The 12,441-nt window shown below is 26.5% G+C and overlaps 1 protein-coding gene across 1 annotated transcript; it reads left to right on the top strand.

Annotated features, from left to right (window-relative positions):
* Window positions 1-9,110: 9,110 nt before the first annotated feature.
* LOC114422547 (probable mitochondrial adenine nucleotide transporter BTL1) lies at window positions 9,111-11,574 on the top strand. Its single transcript, XM_028388959.1, has 6 exons — window positions 9,111-9,444; window positions 9,551-9,694; window positions 9,798-9,892; window positions 10,000-10,333; window positions 10,499-10,736; window positions 10,998-11,574. The coding sequence occupies exons 1-6, from the start codon at window positions 9,373-9,375 to the stop codon at window positions 11,249-11,251; spliced, it is 1,137 nt and encodes a 378-aa protein (XP_028244760.1). The 5' UTR covers window positions 9,111-9,372; the 3' UTR covers window positions 11,252-11,574.
* The last annotated feature ends 867 nt before the right edge of the window (window positions 11,575-12,441 follow it).

Below are 12,441 nucleotides of genomic sequence, written 5' to 3'. Positions count from 1 at the left end.
ACTCTCTGATTTAGTAAGTTAAATTTAAGGTTATTATAATAAAATTTAATTATATTTTTAGTTCATGAACTAAATTTTGATCAATTTATTGAACTTTTTGTCTCGTTAATGATTTTGGTCGTATAGTCAATTATCACCAACTGATGATACATGTATTGTTTCATTTTGTGGTATATATATATATATATAAATTTACAAAAATGGTGCTAAAACTTGCTAATTTTTTTAGTATCCTAGATATAGCATATACATATAAAGATCGATACGCATATCTACTTGTTGATACTGTCACAACTAAGAATGGAACATTGGCACATGTTTAATGCAAGTAGTAATATAAGGAAATAAAATGTAAATTACGAGACTAATTTAGAATTGCATAGAGAGGAAGATTCGAGATTATAGTCAGAAGTGCTAATTATGAATTATAATTATTTGGTCAAACCTGAAGAACAGGACGCATAAGTAGTAAGCTTAGATTGTTTAATGCTTCTTCAGATCTAAGCCTGATAAAATTACGTACTGATACCGATATTTGTTTATTGGAAGAAGTGTTTGCCATTTTAACGCTAAATATTTTAAGTAACCTTTCTCACATTTCAATACTAAATTTACTCAATTTTTTCAATAAAAATTAGTTATCACAAAGTTAGTAAACAATTTATACGTACGTATAACATGATAAAAAAAATACGTACGTAATTGTTATTTTTGCATTTATACTCTTGTCTTTACTTATTAATAACATTAATTATTTTTTGTGTATGTTTTTATCTTTACTTATTTTTAATATTTTATACACTTATCATAAATGAAAAAATTAGTAGTAAATATCAAATTAAACAAAATAATACAAATGACTAAAATGATGATATTAATTACATATGGTCTTAAATAATCTTTTGGATTTTAGTCCTTTTAAGTTTCTTTTTTGTTTTAAAAAATTATGTGACTACTTTATTGAATTTTTCGATAATTTGATAAGTTAATGACTAGCAATGTTGTTATCATGTCATTTTTTAATATTATTATTTGCAACAGAGATAAAAATAATAATTTTAAATTTTATTGGACTAAAAACAACTAAAAGACTAAAATTAAAAACATATTTTGTGGGAACTAAAAGGTTATTTATGCATTATTTTTTTAATGTTATTTTTAAAGTGAACAGACAGAAAATGAAATAAAAATATTTTTATTATTAGTTAAAACTTTATTTTAATCTACCAAATAAATTGATCAGTTTACTTTCTATTAACGAAGTCAACATATAATTTATATAAAGTATACTACAAACATTTCTCTTTTAAGACTTGCAATTGAATATTGCTTTTGGCAAAGTTGAGGTATTTCTATCTTCTCGATCTATTTCATTTTTTAATTTGTAATTTGTGCAGGTTGATTTTCATAATATATGGGCTCAGATGGCTTTCAAGTTTTATTTTAAGTCTAGTGATTTTTATTTTTTTTGGGTAGATCGTCTGTGCTGTTTGCACAATGGAAAATATATTTTGTTTGTTCAAAAGTTCTTGAAACTAGTGCTAAATTCAAACACCATGAACTAAATTCACATATGATAAGAGCCAGCTTATATATGTATATAACTTGCAGGAGGCACGTGATAACTTCTACGCATGCACATGGACATGGTGGAAAATAACCCATAGGCAAAGTTCCAAACAATGATGGAGCATATGATCATTCATGATACTGTTGATACATTAATTAGAAACTTGAGACTCTGCGCGCTTTCTAATTAAGCTCTTCAAATTAAGATTGTCTTTCTGGAAAACTAAAAAGAACACTTGAACCCTATGCATGGAAGACAACAAGTATCACCACTCATCTGAAAGTTTACTAATTTAGCAATATCATGATAACAACTTTTGTCAGTCAGTGATATATCAATAATTTTTAATTGTCATCTATGAGGGGAGAACGGGAACCTTATACCAATATGGAAAATCTACAAAAAAAAAAAAAAAAATGAAGTGTCTAGATTAAATAATTTAGTACTTGATCAATAATCTCAGTTGACGATTAGTTGCCGACGGGAAATATAATTAATACTCCCTCCGTTTTTTTAATTGTCGGTTTTTTTTTAGAATTTTTGTTTTTATTTATTTATCATTTGTAAAATTCAACGTCATATTATTTATTTTTTTATCAATTATATAATCTTACTCTCTCATAATTTTTAATTAATTTACACATATATTTATTATTCAATGAAAAAAAAACTTTAAAATTATTTTATTAGAATAAAAAAAATTAATTTATTGTATTTTTTAATTTTTACATTACTCTTACTAACTACTATCTTTAAGACATTAATTAAGGAACTAAAATAAATAAATAAAAAATATTTATTTTATACATCATAAGAAAATGTAAAAAATTCGTAAATATTATAATTTAATATATCTTAATAAAAAGAAATTCATTATAGTTCTTTAATTATAATATTCTAAAAGACATTAAGAAAGTAATAATTTCTTAGTAAATCTTAATCCAATTGGTTGTGGAAGAATGAAATGTAGGTAGTCTTTGTTTTCTGCGCAAAGTTAAAAATATTTTCTTTGGTCAAACCGTCAAAATGTTTTTGTTTGGAAATTTCATCACAAATTCCAATACAGACAGTATTTTATATAATAATTAAAATCTATATTGAATAAATATTTTGAACATACTATAAACTATATTTAAAATTTATAAAAAAATAATTAAAATTATTGTATAAGATCATTTTTAATTGTTAACAATTTTAAAAATATATTAAAATTCAATTTTAAAAATAATGATAAAAGTGGAGGATGAAAAGAGATAGATAATATTAAGTTAAGTACATGGATAAAGATAAAATATGTATAATATATAAATAAGAGAATGAAAAAAGTGAAAATTTTACTTTTCAAACTATATATTCTAATTTATGATATAAGAGAAAATTATTAAATAGTTAGATTTCTTTAAGCAAGCTATTATTGAAATTTAAGATATTAAAAGAAAAGATGTGCATATAACAAAAGTTTTATTAATGACGATATTAATTATCAAATTTCTAAAACAACAAAAAATTTGAAATAAAAAGTCTATGATAATAATAATTTTGAGGTGAAAAAATACTTTCACATAAAAAGTTTAAAAAATTAATGGTCTGAGGTGAATTAAAACTAAAACATAATGATAATTTATTTAATGAAACACACAAAATAATTTTTAGAGGTTGATGAAATTGAACAAAATAAGTTCTTGCATGGTAATGTAAGTTTTTTTTATATATAAATACTCTTTATGTTAAATTGATCTTTGAACGAAGTTTCAACATTACATATTAATGACATAATAATCTTATAATAATCTTATGAAACTTAACTGTAGAACATAATTATCATATATTTTATACATTAAAAAATAAATTAAAATTTTTATTATTCTAGAAACTAAATTGTCAATTATTTATATGTTCAAAGACATTAACGTGATAAATGAATAGAAAGACCAATTTGGTGTGATAGATAAACTTTAATGGACCAAAGTAAACAAATTTAAATATAAGAAATCAAATTGAAACCTAAATTAATAGTAGTAGAAAGATCAAATTGGCGTGATAGATAAACTTTAATGGACCATAATTTTATTTTTAACCAATTATATATGACGTTAGTTGTCAAACTATTTTCTTTTTAAAACCATATAAACAAATTTAAAAAGAAAAACAAAACACATTAAATCAATTCAAACAACATGATAAAAGACTAGCTTAATTTTGTTTGAAATTCAAACTAAAACACCTTTTATTTTTATGTATGCTTTAGATGACTTTGTCCAAAAATTGAATCATATCACACCACAAACACCCCTATAACTAATTAACAGTGAAGTTATTTAGAATTATTTCTTAAATGGATTACTTTTTACGGAAAAAAGATAAATTAAAAAAAAGTGTAAGATGTTTGGGTCAGTTTTTTATTTCTTTCAAATATCAGAATAATAGAAAAAGCAATCTTCTACCTTTTTTAAGAATTAATACGTACAAAAAATGTTTATTTTTTAAACAAGCATGTTATTTTAGAAGTGTTTTTAAGGTTGTTTTACTAGAATTTTGTAACAACAAAAATTTACTTGCAGACTGTCATTTCTTAATAAATTAAAAAATACTTTTTATTTTAAAAATGTGTATTATGATTATAATTAAATACAAATTTTCTTCTATTATACAAAAATCTCTTTTAAAAAAAATAACACAAACAAACAGGTCATAAATAATGAATAGAAATCACTTAATTTTATAACCCACAATAAATTTTAATTAATAATAATTAAATTTAAAAAAAACTATTAAAAATATATTACTATGAATATTTTCTAAGGGGAATTTTAAATCAATATGAATTTTATGCTAAAAAGGTTTTATTGACTACCCTAAAGGCCAAAACTTTAAAATAAAAAAGAGGGAAGTTCAAAATGAAATTAGCCGATTACAAAATTTAAAAATTAAACATGACTCTAAGATGTCAAAGGAAAAAATTATAAAAATTTATTTATTTATAAATAAAGAGAGTAGTTAAAGTTATCTTGAGGTGTATCATTAAGGATTTTCTTAACTTGGGTTCATTATCTTTCATATTTATTTTACTTTGATATATTAAGTTTTAAAAATTTCATCTTCATCCTTTAAGCTTTTTAAAATGTATCATTTTAATTATTATTTTTTGTTAAAAATATTAGTATTTTATTAACTTTTAAAATTTAAAAAGATTTAATGTCATTTTTAGTCTATTATATTTCACGTTATTTCACTTTAATATATTATATTTAAAAAATTTACTCTGATTTTGTATGTTTTTAAATATATGGTTTTGGTCAATTTTTTATTTTTTGTTAGTATCTATTAGTGTTTTAAAATTTAAAATAGTTAAATTAGTATAGTAATAGTAAAAAATTATCACTATATTTAAAAAAAATCACTAAATAAATATAAAAAATGATAGATTTGAATCACGAACAACAAATCAACATCATCATCAGCTTCCACCAAAGGGCCTCGGCTTTTAAGCAGCATGTCAAAGTGGATTAATTTTGGGGATTCGACTCATTTAATCATTCAATTGGCATAACTTGTAGATTTAATGAGTCAAGGGATGTCTTAAGGTTGGATTAATCAGCGGGCTGTTTTTTTTTTTTGTTAGAATTTTATAGAATATTTAATTAAATATTGTTTTATTGGAACAATATTTTATAAAGTATTATAGATTTCATGCTATTCTGTTATTCTATCCTATATTTATTTAACGCATGATAGCTTTTTAAACAGAATTTGTACTGATATAATTTCATAAGATAATACTTTTATGACGGTGACATTATATATGTTAAGATTTTTTTTAGGAACATATATTTATTTATTTGATAAGTCAATTTATGAGTTTTTTTTATACTTTTTTATAAAAAAAAATGGTAGGTCATTTAAACTTAATTCATAACAACTATGGGTTAGGTTGAATTGAAATTTTTACCCAAAACTTCAAGCGGACTTTACCCAACTCAAATAAAACAATTTTATAATTGCCTGGTTGTGTTGGGAAGATCGATCCTTTTGACATCCTTGCTCCCACGTTAGCAATTTAAGCTGGATAACAATTAAAATTTTAGTGGTGAATTACTAAGTTTTTTTTAGAGGATAATCTTGTTAATGGTATAAAGTAACTTTGATAATAATAATTTTTAAAAAAATCTGATTAATCACTTTTAGTAAAATTTTCTTTCTCAATTAACTTTTTTTCGTTAACAAAATTTAAACCTATATCTTATTTAAGAAACTTCTAATCTTAATTCTCAATCTACATTTTAGCATGCATGAAACTTGTAATCTTATCACAAAAATTATATTAATACGCGCGTCATTCCTTAAAACACACTGCTACTTCTCAATTCTATTTCAACAACAATAATAATCAAGAAAAGTTTATATAACTACTTTAAAATTTATAATCAAATAATTAATTAAACTCTTATTCTATCCTAACTAATTTCTTAATTGTGCAAATTTACTAATACTAAAAAAAATTACATCAATAATTTACATTGATTCCTAAACAATCAACGTAATATGTAAAGTATGTAAAGTAATGACATTTTTGTAATATTAAGAAAGAATTTTATATCAACTTTTAGCAACTAAATTACAGTATTAATGTTTTCTTTGAAAAAAAATTGCTAGATTTTTTAAATTGGTCGTTAACCAATTTAGAATCTTTTCTTATACCTATCAATATGTCTAGAATCCCTCGTATTTTTTTTTACCGAAAACCCTCAAATTGTTAAACAATATTGTCATCATTGTTGTTCTTGTACTTGTGTTGTTTGTTGTTCTCAATTATTGTTATCATTCAACCTCGGTTAATAACACAAATCAATATATTTATATATTAATACAATTAATGTATAAAGTTTTTTTTTTAAAATTGATTTTAAGACACTGAAGCTAAGTGATTATGAACAAACACTCAAAACAAATAAATGTAGATTATGTCAAGTGACTAATATTACTACAATATTAGTCATTTTCTTAGTAATGTGTTCCATGTATTTACACACATAAAATATGTATTTATTAAAAAAAATTGAAAACAAAACATCTTTATAACTAAAAGTCATGAGATTAATTTCTAGAGTAAGTAACTTATTAAGGAGAAATTTCTCTCTCATATGTGTTGCTCTATTTAGATAATCAAGAATTAAACTTCTATTATATGATTAAAGGGTCAAAATTACTTATTGTGTCACATCTTATAGATACATTTAAGTCACATGAATGAATGTAGCATCCTGAAAATTATAAAATCTTTGTTGGCTTAGTTATCTTCTGAATTGCAGTTTTTGACATTTTGTTAGTACTTGTTTGATATATTTTCTACTTTCCTTTGTGATTGTCTTTCCATAATAGTTTAGGTTTGTTTCCTCAATGTCCATTGCATTGCTTGCTAATGCTCCACTGGCAAACCCTTCCAAAATTGGTAACGTTACTAATTGAAAAATCTTTAACCCTCTAAATTTGGATCAAACACTCAATTTACTTGCAAGAAAAGTATACGTGATACATACTTGAAGAAGTTGATCCTCAACCGTGGTAATGGTGAGGACAAATTTGCTCTTAAAGACAAAAATTCTATTTGATCAAGATGGAAGACCATTAGGGTCAAATCGTAAAAAATTCAAGAGTTTTTTTTTTTTTTTCTTTTAAGACGAAGTAAGCCGAACTTCTTCGAGAATGAGTTAAACGGTGCAGAGGAGCATGCGAAAAAAAAAATATGATAGAATATATCCTAATATATCACTATATTGTATCAATACATGTAATTTATAATTACTATAATTTTTTTAGAGAAATAATTATTATATTTTTAAATTTTATTGTATTTGTGTATAGTTCACCGACTATATTCTAAATTCTAAAATGATGAAAAGTAAGTTGATCGAGTGTGCAGGGGAAGCGTTGGAAGGTACTCATGACCAATCTCACCAATAAATAAATAATTATATAAAATATTAATTATATAATCATATTAAATATAAAATAAATAATATAATAAATAAATTTATGCACTATATAATAAAAAAATCTACATAAGAAAACATATATGATATGATAAATAAATTATAAAATAAATATATTTATGCAAATAATAAAATATGTAACCATAAATAAATAAATTTATTATTGTTGCATTCATAAAAAAAATGCATGATAAAATGTATAATCATAATATATAATTTTATATACAATTATATAAAAATTATTTATATAAATTGTTATTAACATATTTGAACACAAATCATTAATGTCACTATCTAATGGGAAACTTTTCTTTTCCATTTGATACATCATTTATTCAAATAACATTCTTTTGAACACAAGCTTACCAAAATTTTCTCTTTCTGATGAATAAAAAAGTAATTAAAATATTGTTAGTGCAATTATCCATATCATTTGCTAAGATGTACTAAAAAAGTCTTACATTATTTAAAAATCGAAATGAAAGACTATTCTTAAAGCATCCTCTCCCTTTAATCTAAGGTCGAAACATCGTCAGATTTTTACAAGCCTTTAATATAACATTCTATACCACTCAAATTTTGTCGAAGGAGGCAAATGACATCCAGAATTCATTCTTGTATTGAAAACGGTTACTAACTTCAATTCTTAATATTGAAATTGGTCCCTAACAATGAAATATAAAAACCACAAACATGACTTTGACTTTATTTATTTTTATTTTGAACTTTGTATTTATATTTTTTATTCATTGTATTATAATTAATGTATTGTATAATTAATATTTTTATATATTAATTTAGTATATAATTAATATTTCATATAATTAAAATGTTTATATAATTAATATTAGATTTAATAGTCATAAACTATGATTTTCCGAGTCATCAATTAATAAAAAATCATTATTATAAAAATCAATAAATTTATCATATATGACTATTTATGATTGAATGATAATATAAAACTAATGCGTATATTGTCTCATTAATATTTTACAAAAGTTTTTTAAAAGTTTATTAATTTATTTTGTAATTAATACTTATATAACATTTTATATAATTAATATAATATATAACTAATATGTTTGTGAAATTAATATTTAATACAAAGTTATTTTTATTTATTGATTTGTTTGAATTGATATTTTATTTAAATATATTTATTTTGATTATTTGAATTTAATTTTCTAACTTTTAAAGAAGTCACCACATGCTTTAATATTATTTAGTGACATTTTTTTTAAAAAAATATCTTGTCTCATGTCACGTAAGACGTATTTTTTTATTATCCGTATAAATTAGAGACAGATAGCAAAAGGGTTTACAATAACAATTGGGGTGTAATTTAAGTATTTTTTATAAAAGAAAAAGAAAAGAAAAGAAAACGTCACATACTTAGTGACTTCAAATTTCATGGAAAAATGACCTTACATTAATAAAATGTATTAAAATGATTCCATTTGAATAGTTTATTTGCAATTTGGTGAATGAATGGATAGGGACATTTTGGTGAGGGAAAATATCTTTAAGAATGGAACTTTATCTGTGGGGGAAAGGAGAGAGAAAAAATGAGTCCAAAAAGAAGAGAAGAGCAATAAGCCGGCTTGAAGTGAATCTCAAAGAAATTCAAAGTTAAAATAATAACTTAACTTTACTAATCTCTTCTCTTCCGTTTCAGGAGTGGACAAGGTTGAAACTTGAAAGGAACCCTAATAAACATATTGTGATCTTCGAAGCAACAATAATAAAGAGCAGAGTAGAGAAGTGAAAAACAATTTTACAGAACCCACTCGGCCCCAAATAAAAAACAAAATGTCGTCTTCCAACTCCAAAACCAAAACCCCTTCTTCACTCTCACTCTGCAACTCTAAGCCTCAGCCTCAGGCATGTCAATTCAATTTCAATCAGTACTTTTTTGTCATTTTGTTTATACTAATATCTTTCTATAGAATTGGCTAAATATCTTTGCTTGACCTTTGTATCTGTTTAGGAAGGTAACATGGCATTGGAATCCCAACCGCAGAAGAACAAGTATGGACACGGGGTGTTTGGAGACGTCTACAGCATCATCAAAGAGATGGAGATTGATCATCATAACAACTCTACCTTTGATTTTCAATTTCCCCCAATTACAGTTAGCCACCGCTTTCTTCATCTTTTCATTTATGCTTAGTTATTGCTTATGTTCCTTCTGTTCAAATGTTATTTATACCCTCTTTGTATGTTCCCAATTTCAGAATTTTCTTGGCTCTAGAGAGGTTCGGGAGTTTATTAGCGGGGCCCTTTCAGGGGCAATGACAAAGGCTATACTTGCTCCTCTTGAGACCATCAGGTAGGTTCACCTTTTTTCAAATGCATCAATTTGCTTGCTTGCTAGCTAGTGTGTGTGTGTGTGTGTGTGTGGATACATTCAAAAATCATAATCTGTGAACTGTGCAGGACAAGAATGGTAGTTGGTGTTGGGTCAAAAAATATTGCTGGTAGTTTCATAGAGGTTATAGAGCAGCAGGGATGGCAAGGACTGTGGGCTGGAAACATGATCAATATGCTTCGTATAGTTCCAACACAGGCCATTGAGCTAGGCACATTTGAGTGTGTCAAACGGGCTATGACATCCCTGCATGAGAAATGGGAAAGCAATGAATACCCCAAGTTGCATATAGGTCCCATCAATTTCAACTTATCTTTATCTTGGATTTCACCAGTTGCCATCGCCGGTGCAGCTGCTGGAATTGCTAGCACTCTTGTATGCCATCCCCTTGAAGTTTTGAAGGTATCTTAATGGAAATATATTGAATTTTTTGTCCTAGGATTGATGCTGCATTCTAAATGATTTATGCTGTTGTACTCTTTACCATGTCTTGGAAATACTGAAGCTTTTTTTCTTGTCTCTTACTCTTGTTTAAAATTGTAATTGTCTTCTGATTTTATAAAACAGGACCGGTTAACTGTAAGTCCTGAAACTTACCCTAGTTTAGGCATTGCGATTAGAAATATTTATAAAGACGGAGGTGTTGGCGCTTTTTATGCTGGTATCTCACCAACTCTGGTTGGCATGCTTCCATACAGTACATGTTTTTATTTCATGTATGATACAATAAAGGAATCTTACTGCCGGACCAAAAGTAAGAAATCTCTAAGCCGTCCAGAGATGCTTTTGATTGGAGCTCTTGCAGGTTAGAGATTCTCTAGTACTTGTTGAAAGACTTAATTATTTATGTTTCTCCTTTCTTGTTGTCCTTGGTGTTGCCCTGTTTCACAGTCACACACCCATGCTGCATGAAGCAAATGATAGCATGAAATATTTTTTGGAAAAATAGCCATTCACTATTTGATGGGCGGACATGGTTTTCCCAGCAGCGTGTCACTTTTTAATCACATTTTATACTTGGTAATATAAATGATTTGTGCTATCTGACTTCTTTATGCTCGCGCAGGTTTTACTGCCAGTACAATTAGCTTCCCCTTGGAGGTAGCAAGGAAGCGCCTGATGGTGGGTGCTTTGCAAGGTAAGTGCCCGCCAAACATGGCAGCGGCACTTTCAGAAGTTATTAGAGAAGAAGGTCTGAAGGGTCTCTACAGAGGATGGGGTGCAAGCTGTTTGAAGGTCATGCCATCCTCTGGTATCACCTGGATGTTTTATGAAGCTTGGAAAGACATATTGCTTGTCCAGAATGGTAATCCCCTTTAGGCTAATAAGAAGGTTATGCGGATAACTTGTACTCTATAAGAAGGAATGGTAAAACACAATGCCGGGTAAGGAAAAATAATTATTCGGAAATTAAAGTTGTTTTGCCATGGCAGCCAGCTGGCTAGCTCGTTGGAATAGTCACATTTACTAACGAGTTAGGTACCTAGCTTGTAAGTTTCCAGATTTTGATATTGATTTGGGAAGATTCTCATCGAAGAAAAAGGTTAAAGAATGAGGAGAAGTTTCCTATGTTCATTCATTGTTTCTTTCCATTCCATCACAACGTTTATATGTTATCAAATTGTTTCGGTCGAGTTAACCAATACCTGTATGGATAAAATCAACTATTCTCACGCACTTATTAGATACGTATCACACATAGATAGATAGATACAAGTAATCAGTAACAGATTTAATGCCTCTTTTGCATAATACATTAATATACAACTTTATGAAGATCACAAAGCTATGTTGAATCTCAATACAGCTTTGAGTGCTCATTTGGTGTTAACATTGAATTAATTCTTTTAACTGTGATATATACATATGTTTAAATATAAAATGTATGATCGATATTATTATTAGACGGTTTAAAATTAAGGATTAAGGATGCTAATGAAACAGTGAAATGATATAATATGCATTATATGAACTAAGGAACAGTACAATGTAGCAATTGTTTGTTTGGACTTTTATGATATTGAGACAGAAATAAAAATATGGAAAACTGGAATTTTGAAACAACGTCACTGATAGCTCACTTTAGTCAACCTGGTTTAGAGAGAAGATGAATAATCAGAATTATCAGAAGGGGTTAGAGAATGAAGATGAGCTCAGAAAGAAGATGAGTTCAAAAGAGAGAGAATCATACCAATAGCATGTCCTTCCTCAATGAGCATAACCCCTTCAATGCACATTCTCCCCGCAGGCCCTTGTGCTCCTTCTCATGGTCAAGTTTTGCGAATTGTCTTCCATGTGTCCATCATTCCTAACAGAATTTTGCACACAATTGTCACCCACGGAATTACTCGTTATAATACCCTTCCCTTTGAAATCAACCTTGTCCTTAAGGTTGAATCGAGGATATGATTGTTTAATAGCTGTCAAATCCTCCCACGAAGCCTCACTAGCATCAAATGACTCTCACTTAATTAATACCTGTTGAATTTCAATATCATTCCTCTTAATAA

The sequence above is a fragment of the Glycine soja genome, chromosome 8 (genome assembly GCF_004193775.1).
Source record: "Glycine soja cultivar W05 chromosome 8, ASM419377v2, whole genome shotgun sequence".
NCBI classification, from domain to species: domain Eukaryota; kingdom Viridiplantae; phylum Streptophyta; class Magnoliopsida; order Fabales; family Fabaceae; genus Glycine; species Glycine soja.
This window is presented reverse-complemented; position numbering and strand designations above follow the sequence as displayed.

Excerpts from the sequence above, each read along its gene's own strand:
- LOC114422547 (XM_028388959.1), top strand. The coding sequence starts at position 9,373 with ATGTCGTCTTCCAACTCCAAAACCAAAACCCCTTCTTCACTCTCACTC. Across the intron at positions 9,695-9,797 it reads TTCAATTTCCCCCAATTACA|AATTTTCTTGGCTCTAGAGA; the intron begins GTTAGCCACCGC and ends TCCCAATTTCAG. Across the intron at positions 9,893-9,999 it reads GCTCCTCTTGAGACCATCAG|GACAAGAATGGTAGTTGGTG; the intron begins GTAGGTTCACCT and ends TGAACTGTGCAG.